Raw genomic sequence first — 21824 nt, 5'->3', positions numbered from 1 at the left:
GTCATTCCTTACCTTCTAGAGCACATCTTTTTCCTGGGGTCTCCTGCTGCCTTACTGGCTACTCGCTTTGGTCTCCTTCCCAAGTTCCCCCTCACTTGGCAACTTCTAAATATTGGCACATGCCAGGACTCTGTCCCCACACTTCTTCCCTTCTCTAGCCTCGTTAATGATCTCATCCAGGTTCATGACTCTAAATACTATCAACATATAGACAATCCTATATTTGTGTTTTCCATCCAAGATCTCTCATTTGAACTCTCAATTTGTATACTCAATTGCCCATTCCCTATTTGAATGTCTAACAGAACCACAAACTTCATGTTTCCAAAACCCCAGGGCCCAGCCCTATCAGTTGTCATCACCTCCACCATGTCTACCTGGGCCTAGCTCCACTGCGGCTCTCACATGTGAGCTTGCAGAACACCCTCCTAACTGGAAAGCTTGCTCTTGCTTCTCTCACAGAAACCAGACTCACACTTCAGGAACTTTACATCCAGTCATGTGTCTTCTGCTCACCCTCCAGTGTCCTCATCTCACTCAGAGGTAAAGCCAAAGGTCCTAACAATAGCCTGCAAGATGCTATATGGTATGGTCCCCAACACTGACCTCAGCTCTTACCCTCTCCTCTCCTTCCACCTCCCAAGTAAGAGCTTACCCCCTTGCCATTCTGCATTACAGCCACACTTTCTTCAAGATGCTGCTGAAACATTACCCAATCAGTGACAGTGACTGTCCTAAATAAAACAGAAGTATCCCATACCACCACCAAGCACTTCCTACCTCTTACACTGTTTTCTTTTCCTCGGCAGCACTAATATATTTGCTTCTTTATTTACTATCTCCCCAAGGAGGCTCCACAGAGGCAGGGATTTTATTTCATCTAAAAGTTAGTATTTGAAAATATCTACTACGCTAATGATAGCATTCTCAAATTGCCAGATTAAGTTTATGTTCAGTCCTTTTACATTTTTCCCATATAGCTTAGAACTACTTTATTACACTTCTAAATTCTAACTGTAAAGAATATCACTGAGTAATTTCTAGTTGCCCACAAGACTTAAGTCTTCACATTCAGTCCAGAAGATTTCAGTACAAACAAATGAGCACAAAGCAGTCCATTAAGTACTTACGTGGGCAATGTCTCCTTTTGTGCCTATGACTCGATCCTGAGAGTGCTTACTGAACTCAACATAGTGATCTTCTGTGAAGGAATGCCTATGGACAAACAACAGAACTACTGATGATGGACCTTCAGGACATACCCATTCAAGTGACTGAAGATAAAGGTGATCCTCAGGCTCTTGCCCAACGACACTCGCCTGAAGATTCTCAGCTCCCAAAGAGGAAAAAATTGTACACTTAAGATTAAAAAGAAAATTCTCTCAACAGTTTATCCAAGCAGATCCAAAATAATTAATGGGAATTACCTGGCTAAAGAAATAGCTAACAGGGTGCGTGTGTCTTTGCAATATGGCCCTGCAAAGAGTGCAGCTGTCATATGTGAACAAGAGAAAATACAGATGTGCCATTTTGAATTAGTGAAGAGTCTGCTGTGTGATGAGAATACATATACCTGATAAGAATATCCAGGAATTAAGAAAGATAAAATCTTACTAAACATGAGCCACAGGTGAGAAAAAGATAAGTTAACAATAATTCACAGCATTCTTCTTTTCCCAAAAGTCTTCAAGTCTAAGCATCACATGAAGGGGAGTGTAAATCAGGTAAACTGTAAAACAGAGGGAGTAGGTTGTAAAAGTAGATACATACTTCATATCAAATACTGATTTCATTCCCCAAAGTGCAGACAGAGGCTGGCTCCAAGTAGCAGATGTCAGTAGCAAGGATCCATCCTAAAAGGAGGAGACCCGAGATGGATAACCGCATGTTTAAATAAATGCAGACATTGCTATTTGCCATTGGCATTTTAAAATAAAGCTTAAAAATATTGTTGGATTATAAAGAAAATAGGAAAACTACCAAGAACCAAGAAATGCTCAGAGGCTGCTAGGATTTAAGTACGTGCATCCGTGCTGTCCTAAAAAATAACTAAATTTAATCCTCCTGAACTAGGAACATAAAATACAATAGTTCCAAGGGTAAGGGGAAAAAAAAACCTGGAATGATGATGACAAAGATGATTCCTCATTTCTTAATATTTGGCCATATTCCTCAGTCTCCTTCATAGGAAATATCAGAAAACTGAAAGCATTTGTTAGACTTTCTGGCTAAGAACTCTTAAATGTTTTTCAAAGAGAAAGCCCAATAAAGGGTGAGCCTTCTTTACTCTAAAATCAAGAAAATTATCCATCATCTTAATAGTCCTGACTTTTAGAAATAGCAAAGGTGTCAATTCCATCCACAGAACAGTATTAATAAACTACGACTCACTGGAATCACATAATGCTTGTTTTCCTAAAAATTCACAGTACTTTGAGATTTCTTTCTGACATAGAAAGAAAACTTTTGTGGTCATAAGTGATAATCTCTGTTTCCAACTCAGGCAAATTTTTAAAAAATTGCAAATGTATATGTGTGTGTATGTATATATGTGTGTCTATATATATATATATCTCTAGGTCTTACAACAGCAGATGGCAAACTTTCACATAAAGGGCCAAAGAGTAAATACTTTGGGCTTTGCGGGCCATATGGTCTGTGTTACAACTACTCAATTCTGCTGCTGTAGCACAGAAGCAACCACAGACAACACATAAATGTACGAGAACAGCTGTGTTCAAATAAAATTTTATGTCCAAATACAGGCAACCAGCCAGCCAGCCCGCCCACAGGCCTATACTTCATCAACCCATCTGAGAAGAATGATTGAGAACAACCTAGGAAGGGACCCTTACCCTGGAAGGTTCAAGGTGTGTGATAGCCGAGTTGTGACAGTTATAGCTAGCCTCCTCCTGTCCACTAAACACATTATACAACTTCAACTGCCCAGTGCAGGTGCCAAGCATCAGGAATCGCTCCCGTGCTGAAAATGCACAGCAGGTGAAGCCACTCTCATCTTCATTGGCTTCCCGGAACACTGAAATAGGACGAAACCTAAGCAAAAATAAAAAAACAGAACCAGAGACAAAGAACATGCAGGGAATCAGAAAAGAAAACTTTGCTAGAAGGGTGAAAGAAAAAACAGAGCATTTATGTTTCAAATGGGTTCTTACAAAATATCACAGTGACCTTCAGTGGTTATTTTCATTTTAAATGAGAAAAGGAGCTCCACTTCCAAATTTATACAACAACAATTCCCATGTTTAAAACTTGTGATCCCATAACCTTCATGTAAGATTTGTAAAGAATCAGAATAGGACACAACTTGGACCAGCACAGAAACAAGTCTGGGAACCCAGTTAGAGACAGCAGGTTGCATGGGTTCTAAAAAACACACTAATTTAACAAGAAAACAGAGTATCACATCAATATATTGCCGACGATCACACAAGCAATCTATAGTTGACAAAACGGGGTACAGTCACACCAACACTCATATATTCACACAAAGTGACACTCACTGGTATTTCAGGCCAAGAAATGGCTTTCTGAACTAAGAAGTCTATGTTGATATTACCCAAGCACTTTGATTTAAATAGAAGAATCATTCCAATTCCCAGGGAGTGAGGTGGCCTCTCCTTACCTGCTAAAGATAAGGTGCCTATCAAAGCATCCGCCATCCACCCCTCCATACTTTGGAAATGATGCCCTGCGGTTTAGCCTTGAGGTAAAGTTTATTGGCGCTTGCCGCCTCTGTTTTGGCTCAGGACATTGGTGAGGAGTAAAGAGCGAGAAAGGTGGGCAGGTGGCAACTGGGTTCTTGCAGCGCGCATGCTGCTCTCTAAGATATTCTGTGATGATACTGTCCAGCGTAGGTGGGGAAGGAAGATGTCTGTCCAACTGCTTTTTTATGGCTGGGCTTTGGCTATAGGCGCCATGGTCCGACTTCTGCCGCAACACTCTGATTTTCCTGCCATTGCAAGGTGATGGCCTCTCTCTGATAAAACTGATCCTACCAATCAAAGGGGAGTTGCCTGCATAAGACGGGCCAGGCAGGGCTAGTGAACCCTGGGGGGGTCGTGGCTGAGGATGGGCAGTGGGAGCAGAAGGGGCAGCGGCACCCACAGCAGGATGGCTGCCCAGTCGAGTTGCAATGCCATTGGCGATGCGAGGGGTTCGGGGAAGAGAGACAGGAGAAGCAGCAGCAGTGACTGGGGTGAAGGCAGAAGAATGGGAGGCAGCAGTCATGGGTAGGTCAGCCTCTTTTGTCAGCACGGTTGCTGTCTCCCCAAGCCCTTTTGAAATGAGATGGTTTCGTATCAACAGAAGCAGCTCTTTCTCAGGGAAGGAGATCCTTGACTGGGCAACAACATCTGCTTTCTGTAGTCGTGCCAGGGACACATCAGTGCCAATGAGAAGTGGCTTTCCTGACACCCGTTCAATGAGCTCAGCGGCATACTTGCAGAACTTGACATGATCACTGCGCTTGTCCTGCAGCACAGGCTCCTTCATCAGCTGTTGGATCTGGCAGCTGCTGAAAAGGGGCAGTTTGCTGATGATCTGCCGGACAGTGCTACTGCGAGACAGGCCCACTAGGGCCTTGCAGGCCAGGGCCCGGATCTGGTCTGCATCTGTGATGGGCATCTTGATGGAGAGTAAGGATAGGAGCACCTTGATGCCATTGTTGGACTGGACCACATTCCACATCTTGGCCAGGGTGTGCTCGCTGCTTTTGGGAGTCTGAGGCAGCTTTCTCCGAGGAGTTCCAGAAATAAATTTGCCAATACTGGAAATTCGGTTATCTGGGCCACATACACAATTGATGATAATCTGAAGTGCTGACTTCTGAATTTCAGCATCATGGATAAAGAACTCACCCTCAGCCACTCCCAAAATAATGCTGATACCTATTGGGGAAAAAAAACATATTATATTATTCCTCATAAAACTAATGGCCAACTTCAACAGTTGTTCCAGAGTCAAAATTTAGAATTCTATTCATTTTGTTCCACTTGAAAAAAATGCCACACTTTTGGTAAAACTACAGTCATGCACCGCATAACAACGTTTCAGTCAACAACAGACCACATATACAACGGTGGTCCCATAAGGTTAGTACCCTACAGCCTAGGTGTACGGTGGGCTATAGCATCTAGGTTTGTGTAAGTACACTCTATGATGTTCAAAGAAAGACAAAATCACCTAACGACGCATTTCTCAGAACATATCCTCATCCTTAAGCAAGGCATGACTGTACAAGGAATTGTTTTTATAAAATACAGTCAGTTCTACAACAATGTATCTTTATGATGCAATACCTCATATGAAGTTGTTAAATAGGGGAATGATGTCAATATTATGTGGAAGTCACCAAGGTTTCGTGTGCAATTTTTCCTAGGTAAGGAACAAGCAAAAATACTGGGAATAAATTAAAACCTTCAGCAAGAAAGGAAAAAGCCCTCAGCCTGGCTGCTACAGTGGCAGCAGTAACCTTTCTGCTATACATGAAGTACGTTAAAAACAAGTGGCTATGCCTTGGACTTTCTCCCCAGAGTGGTGCACCCCAGGACCCACAGCCAGTCACACTACTTTCCACGTTCGCCTTAGCAGCAGCCCTCATCAGCCTTGCTCTTAATAAAATATATTTTCAAGCAAAGTCTATCATCCTTTTGTTTTTCTGTATGATAGCCTCTATTCGTTCTGAGCTGCTTGCCAATAAGTGATTTTTTTAGAGCCCAGATTACCAAGTTGCGTGAGTTGTTTACTGTCTGTCCCAGTCCATTTTTCCTATAAATCCTATTTTTAACACAAGACCCTGCAGAGTACAAGGTTTTCAGGAATGCACATGTGCCATTATAGTAGAAATACCTGTACCCCTCAGAAAACCTGAGTTTACTAACATGTATCCCTTATGGGAAACTGCATGGCATGACTTAGAAGGGACAGACAAGGTACTCCCTTCTGCTATCTTCTATTCTAATATCGCAAAATTAGGTAAGTTACCACGACCAGAATAGCAAAGGAAAACAAATTCAGACCAAGCAATAACAAAAATAGCAAGGCACAACCTACCTACAGTGGAGACAGTGGAGCCAGCCTCATCCAGCACATCCACTGATTCTGCCAACTGGAGCTGGATTTTTGGCACAACAGTAAGAATAGCCAGGACATCCAGAGCAAAGCGCACAGTGTCATTCCTGGACAGGAAGAAGAATTAGTCATAAAGAAACTAGGATAAAACCACAAAAAACAACAGTTAAAGAGAGAGAGAGATACAATGGATCAGAACACCACTACCTGTGTGGCTCTGTCCCTATCCATGGATGGCATCAAGAGGATTTGTAAGTCACCATGACATTACTTTCAAAATACGTGGGAATGGAATTTTCACCTATCAAACTGCTAAGATTAAAAACAAAGGATAATCCTCAATGCTGGTAAGGATGTATAGAGAGGAATGCTCTCAAACTTTTGGTGGGGGTGGAAACTAGGACACTTTTTTTAGAAAACAATCTGGAAATATGAAACAAGATTCTTAAAATGTTCATAACCTTTGGCCTGGAAATTTCACCTCTAGGAATCTGCCCTAAGGAAATAATCAGAAGTATAAACAAGTATTTATGTATTAAGATGCCCATTATCACTTCGTTTAAAATAGCAAAAGAAGTAAAAAATCTAGAGACAACAGAAATACACGTGCTAAGTTATTGTACACTCATATGATGAACTATTCTGCAGCTACTGACAATTGTTTTCAAAGAACTCTAAAGGATGTGGGAAAAAGACTCAAAACATAACATTAATGAAATAGAAAAAGTAAGATATAAAATTTAAAATCTGACAATACCAAGTATTGGCAAGAAGGTAGAGAAATGAAAACTCCCATATACTGCTAGTGGGAGAAGAAAACAGTATGGTCATTTTCCAAGCAATTCAGCAATATCCAATAAAGAAGAAATGCAAACCCTCTACAACCCAGGTTGTACATATCATACCCTCAGGAGAGACTCCAAAAGGAAGTTCCAGGTGCCATTCATTTGATAGCAAAAATAAAACACAAAACCACCACCAAACATCTATCAATAGGAGAATAAACTATAGTATAAAAACATAATGGTTCAAATAAATATCAACACACATACATCTCAAGAATATAAGGGTGAAAAAAGTTGCAAAAAAATGCATATAGGATAATATTGATATAACTTAAAAACATACAAAAGACTATTATATTATTGTTTATGTACACACACAAATGTTGGAGTAGAAAAACATGAAGGAAAAAATGCACTCCAAATTCAGAAGATTAGTCAGTCTAGAGAGGCAGAAAAAGGAAAGGAACTGAGAAAGAAGCAAATACAGCAAGATGCCAACTCTGGGTATGTAGTAGTAGTCATATTATTCTCTGTACCTTTCTGTATTTTGAAATATTTCATAAAAAAGATGAATTTGATTAAATACTATAATCTCAATCATGTAACTTACATCCACTGTGGCGAAAAAACTGGGAAGAAACTAACAATAGGTACAAGTAATTTTCCTCTCTCTTTATAAGGTTCTGTATCTCCTAAGCAGAAACAAATATTTTATTTTTATAAATAAACTTTTAAAGAACATATTCCAAACATACTTATATTTTCTTAATAATCCAAACACGGATGTACCTGTCTGAAAAATGTATCTAACCTTCCTAGTTATCTTCTGAGTTTCCATCATCTGATAAGCAAAGTTCGCCAAGTAGGCAAAATATCCTTTCAATACTCTAGAAGAGTGGTTCTCAAAGTGTGGTTAGGGAACCCCTGTGTCTCTCTGAGACCTTTTCAGAGGTTCTGTGATGTAAAAGCTATTTTCATAACAACACTAAGATATTCTTTGCCTTTCTCACTCTCATTCTCTCATGAGTGTCTAGTGGAGCTTTCCAGAGGTTGTCATGTGTGATGTCACAAAAGACTGAATACAGAAGCAGATATGAGATATTAAAGCTGGATGCTTTAAAAACTTGCTGAAATCACCTAGTTTTATTTTGGAAATTTTTCATAAAGAATGTTAGCATGCAATGGGTTCATATTATTTTTAAATAAATTCATAAATATTTTTATATTTCTAAGTTTTAATTTTCAATATGGTAAATATCAGTAAATGTTTATAACACAAAAACAAAGCTCTTTGGGGTTCTCAATAATTTTTAACACAGTAAAGTGGTCCTAAGACCAAAAAGCTTGAGAATGGCTGCTCCAAAAGTATCCCCCTAGATTGAATATCCTGGGATTTAGCAAACAAGCTACATGCACCCTAAATAAGCCCCTCCTGTCCTTATGGCAATGGGTGGACAGAGAAAGAAGGTCAAGAACCACTGTACACAAACTTTAATACTATCTTCTCTTTAGATTCCATCTCTTCCAAAATAGTTTTAATTCTTTTTACATCATCCTCACATAGAACCCACTCAACCTCCTGATTCTATCAGTTGTTCTTTTCTGAGCCTCATCCTGCTCTACTCTGCTTTTAACTGAACTGTGAAAATCACAGGGCAAAAAATATAGCTTTATATGAAGGTACGATAAGCATTATATATGGTGGCCAAGCAGTAGAGAGACATTTAAAGTCTAAGTATGAAAGAATACTCTACTCCAGTCTTGAGAGAGGACTTCAACCCCATCTCTGCAGCTGTAGCCATGTAAATTATATAACTTCTCTAAGAGTACAGATGTTGATCCCTGCCTATTGTGTATTTATAGTCACCAGACCATAAACATAAACAAATACTCTGTGAATTAAAAGTGCTATCATGCTTAATTTAGTTTCTCAGATTCAAGCCCAAAATTTCACCTCAGTTCAACAAACGTTTAAGTGTACTCTATGTACAAACCAACATCAACTTTAGCAAAAAGCAGAATCTAACTTCATTTGAAACTTCCCTCTGGTCCCACCTTGCATAGTAGGTCTTCCAATTGCAGGCAATTGAAATAAGCTGCAATAAGAGTTGGACACAAGAAAGTTTGAGGAAGACTTCAGCTGGTTCCCAGTATAGCTGTGCTGGGCCATATTCTATCAAAAACTCCATCATTTCCACAATCTGTTCATGAGTATACGAACATGCCTATAAGGAAAAACATGTATTATTAAAGAACTCTACCACCTGCCTGCTACCTTCTCCTGTATAGCTCAATGGCCAATAAATAATAAAGCTAAGTAATAATAGCTTTCAAATTCCACAATTTTTGAGTCATTAGCCCACATGTGAAAAAATGAATATATGCTTAATCTTTTATTTATAACTAGACCCACAATACATTTTGCCCAAAAAGGTAACAAAATGTTCAATGTGTTGGTGCATATACCTCACAGCTTAAGAAGAGAAAGCAGCAGCATGTAAAATAATTGGTTCCTTTTCAATTTGTGATTTTTAAAACATGCGGAGCCAGCCCTGATGGCCTAGTGGTTAAAGTTTGATGCGCTCCTCTTTTGCGGCCCAGGTTTGGTTCCCGGGCATGGAACCATACCACTAGTCTGTCAGTAGCCATGCTGTGGCAGCAGTTCACACAGAAGAACTTACAACTAGAATATACAACTAGGTACTAGGGCTCTGGAGTGGGAAAAAAAAAAAGAGAGAGAGAAAGGAAAATTGGCACCAAATGTTAGCTCAGGACAAATCTTTCCTAGGGGGAAAAAAATGCAGATACTAATCTTCATCCCAAAACATACTGACTTAAGTTCAAAAATGAGAGAGAAGTGGAGTTTTAGACATACCCTTTCAGAAAAGAAATTCTACACAGAGGGTAGGATATCTAGTATTTTTCATAAAAGAAAGCCTTTGCATACACTTCAGGTCATCTTTTACTTCTAGTATCCCAGGGAAGTAGCAACTTACAACTGGGAATAAAATAAGCTCTTGAAATTCACCTGTTACACCCATTTTTAAGTATTCTGCCTCCACACAGGGCAAGTATAATCCAACAATGTACATCTCACATAGACTCCACTGATCTGAATGTGTCAGGCCCGAGATTGCTATAAAGAGTATTAACAACTTTCCCTTTTAAGACAAAGCCCTCTCACCTTGTACGGGGGTTGAGGATGGACAAGAATGCCTCCCTCAGTCCTCTGAAGTGACTGCTTCACTTGTTCCAATTTAATGGCCAGGTGAGCCTCAAAGTACTTGCGCAGGGCCATGCAGGTATGCTTCCCAGTTTGTCGGCTAGCAAATATTTCATCATCACTCAGAAGTGCACCCTGATCTTCTAAATTTAGAATCTCCAAAGTACTGATCTATTAAGAAAGAAGCAAAAGAATGGAGCAAAAGGGGGTAGGGGGGAAACATACAAGAACAGAAAATTAAGAGGAGGAAAAAGATTTCAGTAAACTTTTATGCTCAACAAGACTGACAAACATCAAAGTACATCTGTCTATACAACATGATAAGAGCAGCCATATGAAAGCAAATTGAAAATGCACATTGAAGAAGTACAGAGCTTTCAATCATGTTGTAATCCATACAGGCAGAAATCCATTGCTCTTAGAAAGATCAAGATTATTGACAGCAAATCCCCCTGTAAGATTACTTTATTCAAGGCATGTCTACAATGGCAGAGTCCCCTAACTACCTAAGAGAAAGAGAAACTTGTGAATGAAGGGGAAAAAGACATTTCATGCACGAAGAATGACAGCCAAATTCCTCCAGTCAGAAGCAGCCAAGACAAGCAGGACCCCCACTCCTTGCAAAGAGAAGCCACTGAAGAACCTTACCAAGTTCACCAGACGACGAAGACCATCATAGCGGTCAAAGAGCTCCAACACGGCCCGAAAGGAGAAGCAGATTGAGAAAAACATGGTAGCATGGCAGCAGCCTGAGGCATGAGAACATTCCATTAACCACAGGGTATAGTTCACCACATCAGACAGAACATTGTGGGGATGCATGCAAACCTGCAAAAAATAAAAATAAAACAAAGTTTTTAAAAATTGGGAGTAAAAGAACCTTTGAAAGGGATGAAAAAACTCACCAGCAAAGATAAAGATTTTTGCAGAATACAACAATCATTCCTGGTCAAGTCAATCTGAGTTTAAAGCTTAAGTTACAAATGAAATTTTGCAACAATCCATTTCAAATCTGAAAACAACCTAAACTTATGTAACTATTTAAATTTGACCTACACTTAGTGAGTGCCAAATTTTGCAAATGTTTCCATCCTTTAATGCTCACAATGCTCTGTTACATAGGTATTAGGATTCCTACATACAAGAAAGAGGCTCAGAGAGGTAAGGGACTTCTCCAAGGTGATAAAAATGCCTGAGCAATCTGATACTAAAGTCTACAAGTTTAGTATCCATTCGCTCTCTGATTCATTCATGCATACTTTGATGCTTCCTATGAGTCAGACAATGAATTCCAAAACATTCCCCAGGTTTGCCTGGTACCTTTTCCTCTATCTTAGCCATAACTGATTTTGTATATATGCTCACAGATTAGGTTACTATTCTCAAAAAACTACATATCCCTGCATAACGTTGATCTCAAAGAGAAAAAAAATTAAAACATTATCTTATTAATAAATATGCAAAGATGAATAAAGACATAGCCCAAAAAGAATTTACCAACTTCACTCTACCAGAAAAGCCACATTACACAGAATATTACAAAAATGTTCCAGGCAAAGAAATGACAAGAGCTTTCCTATGGGTTTCTGGGTATCCATTACTTTCCAAACATACAACCCACCTAAGCCTTTTTTAAATCACTAAATAAAAGCATCTTAACTTGAAAAAGAGAAGAACTAGACAGGGAACCTCTGAAGCCCTGAGAACAACTGGAATGATTTTACTATCTCCACCACAAACTATTTGTTAACATACACAAAGCATCATCTGTTGTTTTTGTAACAGATTGACTAAAAAAATGCAAACTATAACTCCACTGAGGGACATTTGAAAAAAGCCTGAAGACTAATCCTAATGCAACCGAAATGGCAAAAACTAAACAAAGCTCCCAGACCCCAATCCACCTTTTTTTTTTTCATAAAGCCAGGAAGAAAAAACACCTTTCCTAAACAATTTTAAATTTTTAAAATACTTTGTGAAGACCAGACATTCATGCTGCTTGCTTCTTCCAACAAAATTTACTCCAACTATTCATTTTTTCTTATCCAAAAGTCATCCTGTGAATGTGCTAGACCATGCCTCCACCCAATCCCATTACCATATACCTGAATGGAATGGACTTACTCTTTCCATGGCATCCTGGTTGTAGGACAGGTAATACAAGCACATGGATACACCAGTTGCAGCCATGGAAGGACGAGGAATTTCCAGTAATTTCTGTACTCCACCATGTGCAACAAATTCTGTGGCAAACTTGTTATGAAGCAGGAGAGATGCTAGGTGCTAAACAAAGAGGACACATGTTACTGTGGAATAATCTAGAATAATCACACAATCTCTTCACAAAATATTAAACTGGCTAAATACAAGGAATCCTCTGAAGTAGAAAACAGCTCCCTCATTACAGAATTAAAACCAATACTGCTTAAAGGAAACAAAAAAAAACTAAGATTCCATAACATTCCCTTCCAACACAAAAGGTTTTCATGAAGGTGAAAAACAAGAAATGAAAAATACTGCTATACATAATGACATTATCCTACAACCATTTTTTTATTACATAGCTTCCCTAAAAGATTTTTGTTAAACTTCCCATTTTATTCCTTTTAACATAATCAGCTCTATGTTCTAGCTTTGGCTCAGCCACTAACTCATCATATAATAAAATCTCAAATTTTGGGGCCAGCCCCAGTGGCCTAGTGGTTAAGTTCAGTATGCTACGCTTCAGCAGCCCAGGTTCAGCTCCCAGGCGTGGACCTACACCGCTCTGTTAGCGGCCATACTGTGCTGGCTGCCCACATACTACAAAATAGAGGAAGATTGGCACAGATCTCAAATTTTGCCTTCTTTTAAAGTGATCCTCAATATACCCCCAAAGAACAATCTTCAGCAAATTATCAAAACCAGTAAATTTTTAGAACTAATCAAAATACGCTTTAAATAGATCTTTAAAAGTTTGTTATCTTTTAAGTTCTGTTAACTTCCTGTTCAATTCCCACTAGCCCCTCTGGGTGGATCCTATCTCCTGGGCAATTTTAAAGGCAGGGAGTGCAATGCAAGCAGCAGGCTGCTGGATGACTCTGAACCCAAGCCAATGTGGACAGGGCCTTGAGAGAGCTAGAGCTCCCCCTCCTGTTTCTCATGGCAAGGTGTCTTCCAGCTGATGACGCAGGCACAAGGTAGAGACAATACAACACAGATTTACAATTACAGTAGTCTCCCCTCATCAGCAGTTTTGCTTTTCAGGGCTTCAGTTACTCACAGGCAACCAAGGTCTGAAAATATTAAGTGGAAAATTCCAGAAATAAACAATTCATAAGTTTTAAATTGCACACCATTCTGAGTAGCATGATGAAATCTTGGGCCATCCTGCTCTACCCCGCCCAGGACATGAACCATCCTTTGTCCAGCATATTCACATTGTATACGCTGCCCTCCCATTAGTCTCATTTAGCAGACATCTTGGTTATCAGATTGACTGTCATGGTATCACAGTGCTTGTATCCAAGTAACCATTGTTTTATGTAATAATGGCCCCAAAATGCAGGTGTAGTGATGCTGGCAATTCAGATATGCCAAAGAGAAGCCATAAAGTGATTCCTTTAAGTGAAAAGATGAAAGTTCCTGACTTAGGGAAAAAAAATCATATGCTGAGGTTGCTAAGATCTACAGTACCTTTTATTACAGTATGCTGTTATAATTGTTCTATTTTATTATTAGTTACTTTTGTTAATCTCTTACTGTGCCTAATTTATAAATTAAACTTTATCATAGGTATGTACGTATAGGAAAAAACATAGTATATGTAGGGTTTGGTATTATCTGCACTTCAGGTATCCACTGGGATCTTGGAACATACCCCCCACAGATAAGGGGAGACTACTGTACGTGATTCGATACCTGTGTGGATCTCACCAAAATCAATGGCAAAAACAATAGGCATGTACCCTCTTCAGAAGTTCTCCCAACACCCAGACTCAGACTAATGCTTATAATTCAAATCCTTTCCTTCTTTATTCTATTTTTTTCTCTGTTACACAAGCCTCTACCACACTCCCACCCAATCCTTCCTCCAAAAACAGCTAACCCATATATGGTCCCCCTCTAACACTTATGCCACTGCATATGGTTTTTCTCACAACGTACTACCACAAAGTGGCAGTTCCACTGCCCAGATAGGTAGGTGGGGAACCAAGCAGGCTCAACCTCTACTGAGAACCTTAATTCCATTTGGCCCAACCCAGACTAGAACCTGGCTCACCTCACTCATGTGAGCACAGATTCCATTTTCTCTTTACATTGTATCTCAATATAAGGCCTAATTCTTCAATTTATTATTTTAACCCATTTTGTTACTACTAACTTCAACAGCTGTCCCTTCTCCTACACAACTGAGTCTTTTTTTTAATAAAACAGTACACACAACTTTCTACATTTTTATTCCCCTATAAAAAGGATCTCTTTTGTGATTTTCCCCTGTTCATTCCTATTTTCTTTAATCCTCTATATGACTTTGCAACGAAACAGTTGAATAATAATAAACATTATTATTCCTCATACAAAAACCTACAGAAAGAGTAACTGCCCAAATCTCTTCTTCCACTATATCCTGTTCAGGACTAGATGCTGTATCTTTCTGAAAGCAATATGTTTGGGCCACTAGAGACAACTCTGACCTCCAGCTTTGTCCCATGTTCAAAGCATAATCATGAGTTTTCACATACACACACAAAAAAACGTATCCCACACATAGGGACATGTTACTCCAATATATGTCTGACCTCCTCCAAATTCAAAATTTCTGGAGTCTGAAAGGCAAATTTCCTCATTTCTATTTCATTTTAACATACTCTGGAACTATGCTGTCCAGTGCAGTAGTCATTGGTCACATATGGCTAAATAAACTAAAATTAAGTTAAAAATTTGGTGCCTCTGTGGCACTGGCTACATTTTAAGTGCTCACATATGGCTAGGAGCCACTGTGTTGAACAGCACAGACACAGAACACTTCCATGATCACAGGAGGTTCTATTGGACAGCATAGCTCTTGAATACGAAAAAGGAAGTTGTGATTTTAAAGACCCAGAGCATCATCTCTATTCAGAAGTCCCTTCTGGAAACTCAGCGAGAATAGACTACTACTTCCTTTGTGTCATACTTTTTTCACAAAACATCTGTAATATCTAAAAGAAATCATAGGTTTACATGCCTGTCTCTCTTAACCAAACCATAAAGAGCAGAGACCTGATTTATTTGTTTAATATTGTAAACATCACAGAATGGTACTTTATTCATTAGTTACCTTTTGGGTAGAACTGTAAGACACCTACAATGTTATTCATTCAACTTATCTCTCTCCACTCAGATTATCCTAATTACGATCGATAGGTATGGATTTGGTGGGCTAGACTTAACAGCTCTCCTGTATTTAGCCACTTTGCAACCTAGGAAATCAATTACCTTTACTGAATTTGGGTCTCCTCTATTTCTTCACTTATTTTCTGGTTTATATTTTGTTTGTCCTAGATAGTCTACCATCATACGATATACGTATAGTCAAAAATTTAGAAGAAGTGTCGGCTGACACAGGGAATATCTAAATGGCAGTATGACATAAAGTACTACACACAGTTTTCCATTCCTATTCAGTAACAATAACTGAGGCCACTCCTAGGTCTAGAACCAATTTCTACCTTAACATTCAACCCTTAAGGGCTGACCCCGAATTTATGTGGAGGCACCTGGTAAGCCTAATCTCTTCTATCTACATAAGAATTTTTTATTTCACTATTTTGACACATCTGGCAAGAGAAAGTCCTGAGCAATAAAACCCAGAGATGCTATATACCAAAGCACATAGGCACATCCACCTCAATAAAATACTCAGGTGACCTAATATTTTTAAGAACTTTACCTTTAGTGCCTCAAACGTAAGCAGGACATCATTAGTCTGTTTCAGGTCAATATAGAACATCATCAACTCCCGTGATCCAAGCTGCATGAATATGGGAAGTAACTGAAATGAAAACCAAAACCAAGTCTTAACCTTTAGTTTTACTTTCACATATTTCCTATTCCATTATGAGGAGAGAACAGTAAAGAAATGGAGTGCCTCTTCCCCTCTCCTTTATGAAGATAAATACACAAACACACTTTGATCAAACAGGCCTTATCAGAAGTGACCTGCATAAGACTTTAACACTTTGGAGCAAAGACATTTCTGTATCAGAGTAAAAACACATCAATGTATAAAATGTTACCATAAAATACCTCAGAAATACATACAGTAGTCTTAAAGAATGAACAGTAATCTTCCAAATAAGCTTACCTCCTGATATTCTCCTAAGGGAGTCAAATACTGGAGAATAAGTCGCTGCTCAATAGCAGGAGTCATAGGATAAAGGGTATAATTGGTGCCAATCACCCAAGGGGACATTTCTGACCAGCTGCTATTAGACAGCTCCACAAACATGCGATCTGGATCAGATGATGAAAAGCCCAACTTTTGCTTGGCTTTCCTAAAGCTCTCTCTGTCACCCTGTTTGGCCAACTTATTTTTCCTCAATCCTCCTTCCTCAGGTTTGGTTGCTGAGTTCACTCTGCTACTGGTCTTGTGGCCTGAATCAAGATGAAAGGAGATCTCCATGTCTCCAGAGGCTTCCTCTTGTTCGCCATCCACTACATCTACAGCCATGTCGCCATAGTCCATATCCACAGCTTCTTCATCCAGAGGCAAAAGGGGTTCAGAGGAGAGCTTTCGTGGGCTGGGACGCTTGTTTTCTTGCCGCAGAGCCACTTCCTGAAGCTGTAGCTCCCTCAGTCTTCGCAGCACTATTGCCACCTATCAACAGATATTGGAATAAAAGGGGTTGTCTTAGTGTCTGCATCATAATTTAAATAATAAATAATTCTGATTTCCACTTAAGGAGAACTGGATACACAATTATCCCAATGCCTGGTGAAAGTAAAGATTTGATAAATACTTTGACTTGATTCCTACAGATTGATGAAATAAGCAATGGCTAAAAGTATCATTCCCCATGAAATTTACCAAAGAACCCAAAACCAGAAGATTTGCACATAAAACACATCATTCACAATTGATCTGTTTGCATTAAACTGGGGAGGACCATCATACCTAGAGAGGCGGACACTAGATATATTCATGAAATTTTAAAAGCATCTTTGAAAATCGAGCATGAAAGTTTCTCAAACTTGAATATGTTGTAAGTTGTATTCTGTTAGATACCGTCATCTATGTTACATGTCATTACATAACCTATTTTTCAAGTTCACTATTTATTTTTTACTTTTAAAGTACTTATTTTTTGGGCCAACACTAAAATGTAGTATTATGCTTAGTTTTAAAGAGAGGTTATGTCTACAATTTACTTTGAACTGCATTAAAGAAAAAGAATGGTGAATGTACAGAAGGAAGGGTGGATGGATGGATGGATCTGTAATAAAATAAGTATAATAAAATGTTCACAACCAATTTAAGTGGTGTGTATACAGCTCTTCACTGTAAAATTCTTTCCCTTTTGCTCTATGTTTGAAAATTTTCATAATCCAAATGTTGAGAAGGGAAAGGGAATGGTACTATTCTACATCTAGTATAAATTATCGTGATCCTTGACAAGATGAAAAAGAGCTATTTTCAAGCTAAAAAAGAAAAAAAAGTAGGGGCCGGCCAGGTGGCATAGTGGTTGAGTTTGCATTCTCTGCTTCAGCAGCCCAAGGTTCACAGGTTCAGATCCTGGGCACAGACCTACACACTGCTCATCAAGCCTGGTGTGGCAGTGTCCCACACACAAGAGAGAGGAAGACGGGCACAGATGTTAGTTCAGCAATAATCTTCCTCAAGAAAAGAGGAAGACTGGCAACAGATGTTTGCTCAAGGCCAATCTTCCTCACCAAAAGAAAAAAAAAGAAAAAGTAAAATCAAAACTCTTACAACCGTGGCTGGCCCTGTGGCCGAGTGTTAAGTTTGCCTGCTCTGCTTCAGCGGCCCAGGGTTTTGCCAGTTCAGATCCTGGGTGTGGACCTAGCAGCGCTCATCAACCCATGCTGAGGCGGCATCCCACATAGCAGAACCAGAAGAACCTAGAACTAGAATATACAACTATGTACTGGGGGGCTTTGGGGAAGAACAGGAAAAAAAAAAGATTAGCAACAGATGTTAGCTCAGGTGCCAAACTTTAAAAAAAACACAACTCTTATGAAAAGTAATCTTGATATGTTGAAATTATAGCTACAATCTAGTACAAAGTAATAAGATCTACCTATTTGAGTTCAGGTAGCAAGAAAGAACTTGTAAATACTCTCCCATCTTATGAAAAACTTCATTGTAACATGGTCCTTACCAGCTGTGAATTTTCATCCCGGTAGTTGGCAGCAATGTCTTGATTTTCCATAGCACCTCCTAATAGTCCAGTAGAATATGTTCTCAGTGGCTGATCAGCCTCTCTAGCCCATTTGAACAGATTCTCAACAATTCCTTCCTATATTAAAGGAAATGAAATAGCACAATTCAAAAGAAACCCATTTTCATAATTAAATATATAAGGCAAGACTTCAGTCTCATGAAAAAAATTTTTAAACAAGTATTTCAACACTGCTCCTAAGATTAAAAAATGTAGGTAAACTAACTGTCCAATATTAGGTGGTTTAGTTAATAAAATATTTGTGCTTTTGTGAAATAGGATCCTATTTAGCCATTAAAATTCAAGCTATAAGGAGTGACGTCAGCATCATGGCAGAGTGAACTATTCCCTTAGTCTCTCCTCACTAAGATACAATGAAAAGGACATTCATAAACCAACAGAAGATATTCACATGACAGAACAGATGTCTGAGAGAGCCATGCAGCCATATGTCTAAAGGTGGGGGTGCTAGACCCCCCGAGGAGGCAGTGGAAGGAAGTAAGCAGACTTCCTCTCCCTCCCGCAGTGGCAGCAGGCAGCAATCTAGGGCATGGGACCTCACGCAGCAGCCAACACAAGACTCTGAGAGGAGAAAGGAGAAAAGGCAGCTCTCACAGGAACACTTTCACTCTCAGAGTTAGCCCCCAACCTGAAGGAATGCTCCACACAATCATAGGGGTGCAATCATGGGGGCACCTCCACCAAGCTGAGCAGCCCAAAGTGGGCAGATAGTGACTGCAGAACAGTAACACACAGAATTGCACAAGCAAAAGAAACCCCCCCACCCCCCCCGCCGCACCAGCTTGGCCAGTCAGCCAGAGCAGGGGATCTCTGCCACAACACCTGTGCCTACATGTGTAAAGCAGCAGCAGCCAGCAGGCAAATGCAGACAGGCCCTGTCAGCACAGCTTCCAACGGACAGGCACATCTGCCAGGGGTTGCAGCATGCTCAGAAAACACAGCTCCTGTCCTCCCCAGTGGTGGCAGGTGGAAACTGCAACTGGATACTACTGCTGTGTGACGGCAGAAGTCGACCACATCAAATAGCATGAGGAAGTTTATTAAAACTCTAGACCAAAAGAAAAATGAAAAGTTCCCAGAAATCAATCCTGAAGTCACAGAAATTTACAATCTGACAGAGAATTCAAAATAGTTATCATAAATAAACTCAATGAATTACAAGAAAACTCAGAAAGATAATTCAATGAACACAAGAATAAAATTAATAAAAAGAGAGAATTCTTCACAAAAGAGATTGAAACTATAAAAAAAGACCAATCAGAAATGTGGAAATGAGGGGGCGGGCCTCGTGGCAGAGTGGTTAAGTTCACGCACTCCAATTGGGCGGCCCAGGGTTTCGCCAGTTCCAATCCTAGGCGCAGACATGGCACTGCTCATCAGGCCATGCTGAGGTGGCGTCCCACATGCCACAACTGGAAGGACCCCCAACTAGAATACACAACTATGTGCTGGGGGTCTTTGGGGAGAAGAAGGGAAAATTTTTAAAAGTTAAAAAAAAAGTTGGAGATGAAACACATAATGAATGAGATAAAGTAAAACCGGGAATCCATAAAAAACAGAGCTGATATTATGAAGGACAGAATTAGTAATTTAGAGGACAGAAATACAGAAATGCTTCAGAAGGAAGAAGAGAGAGAACTAAGACTAAAAAGAAATGAAGAAATTCTCTGAGAAATATCCAACGCAATTAGGAAACGTAACATAAGGATTATAGGGCTCCCAGAGGGAGAAGAGAGGCAAAAAGGAGCAGAGAGCTTATTCAAAGAAATAATAGCTGAGAACTTCCCATACCTGGGGAAGGAGCTGGAATTACAAGTAAAAGAAGTGAAATTAACTCCTAATTACATCAACGTAAACAGACCTTCTCCAAGGAATATATTACTAGAACTGGCAAAAATCAATGACAAAGAAAAAATATTAAGGGCAGCAAGACAGAAGAAAATAACCTACAAAGAAATCCCTATCATGCTTTCAGCGGATTTCTCAGCAGAAACCTTACAGACTAGGAGAGAGTGGAATAATATATTCAAAATTCTGAAAGACAAAAACTTTCAGCCAAGAATACTCTATCCAGTGAAACTATCTTTAAGATGCCATGGAGAAATAAAAACTTCCCCAGATAAACAAAAGCTGAGGGAGTTTGTCGCCACAAGTCTCCCCCTACAAAAAATGATCAAGAAGGCCCTGATACCTGAAAAAAAAAAAAGAGGGTGGGGTTTACAAAGCCCTGAGCAAGGAGATAAAAAGACAAAATCAGAAAAGTGCAGCTCTCCATCAAAACAAGTTAGCAAACAATTATAATATTACAGATAAAGGAAAGGCTCAAAAATAACTACAATCACTTCATTTTAATGACAACACAAAACAGAATAATTTGTGACAACAATAATTTAGAGGGGGAAGAGGAAAGGAAGAGAACTTGCTTAGACTAAGGAAGTAAGAGGCTATCAGAAAATGGACTGTCTCATCTACAAGATCTTTCATACAAACCTCATGGTAACCACTAAACAAATAATCAGAACAGAGTCACAAACAATAAATAAAGAGAAAATAGAAAACCATCATAAGAATCACCAAGCTGAATTGGCAGTCTGAAATACACAGGACAAGAAACAAGGGAAATACAGAATAATCAGAAAACAAGTGATAAAATGGCAGTCGTAAGCCCTCATATATCAATAATCACTCTAAATGTAAACAGCTTGAATTATCCAATCAAAAGACACAGAGCGGCTGGATGGATTAAAAAGCAAGACCCAAGAATACGCTGCCTCCAGAAAACACATCTCAGTTCTAAAGAGAAACAGAGACTCACAGTGAAGGGATGGAAGATGATACTTCAAGCTAATGGCAAACAAAAGGCAGCAGGTGTTGCCACACTTATATCAGACAAAGTAGACTTCAAGATAAAAAAGGCAAGGAGAGACAAAGAGGGGTAGTATATAATGATAAAAGGGGCATTCCACCAAGAGAACATAACACTTACAAATGCACCTAACACAGGAGCACCAAAGTAAATAAAGCAACTATTAACAGACCCAAAAGGACAAATTAACAGCAACGCACTATTAGTAGGAGACCTCAACACCCCACTTACATCAATGGGAAGATCATCCAGACAGAAAGTCAACATGGAAATAGTGGAATTAAATGAAAAAACTAGACCAGATGGACTTGATAGATATATATAGAACATTCCATACAAAAACAGCAGAATACACATTTGTCTCAATTGCACATGGAACATTCTCAAGGACAGACCGTATGTTGGGGAAACAAGGC

General features: G+C 39.3%; 1 protein-coding gene across 3 annotated transcripts in view; it reads right to left on the bottom strand.

Moving 5' to 3' along the window:
- Positions 1-21824, bottom strand: part of DCAF1 (DDB1 and CUL4 associated factor 1) — a 73753-nt gene that overhangs the window by 25586 nt on the left and 26343 nt on the right. For all 3 annotated transcript variants that reach the window (XM_014840545.3, XM_070493012.1, XM_070493011.1), the window contains exons 6-17: positions 18462-18599; positions 16427-16939; positions 16013-16114; positions 12223-12381; positions 10747-10926; positions 10060-10269; positions 8931-9100; positions 6073-6197; positions 3644-4907; positions 2856-3054; positions 1771-1853; positions 1131-1215 (exon numbers count right to left, since the gene is read on the bottom strand). In XM_014840545.3, coding sequence (XP_014696031.3) covers positions 1131-1215; positions 1771-1853; positions 2856-3054; positions 3644-4907; positions 6073-6197; positions 8931-9100; positions 10060-10269; positions 10747-10926; positions 12223-12381; positions 16013-16114; positions 16427-16939; positions 18462-18599 — 3228 coding nt within the window. The remainder of the gene's footprint in view (positions 1-1130; positions 1216-1770; positions 1854-2855; positions 3055-3643; positions 4908-6072; positions 6198-8930; positions 9101-10059; positions 10270-10746; positions 10927-12222; positions 12382-16012; positions 16115-16426; positions 16940-18461; positions 18600-21824) is intronic.

The sequence above is a fragment of the Equus asinus genome, chromosome 21 (assembly GCF_041296235.1).
Source record: "Equus asinus isolate D_3611 breed Donkey chromosome 21, EquAss-T2T_v2, whole genome shotgun sequence".
Lineage (NCBI taxonomy): Eukaryota > Metazoa > Chordata > Mammalia > Perissodactyla > Equidae > Equus > Equus asinus.
This window is presented reverse-complemented; position numbering and strand designations above follow the sequence as displayed.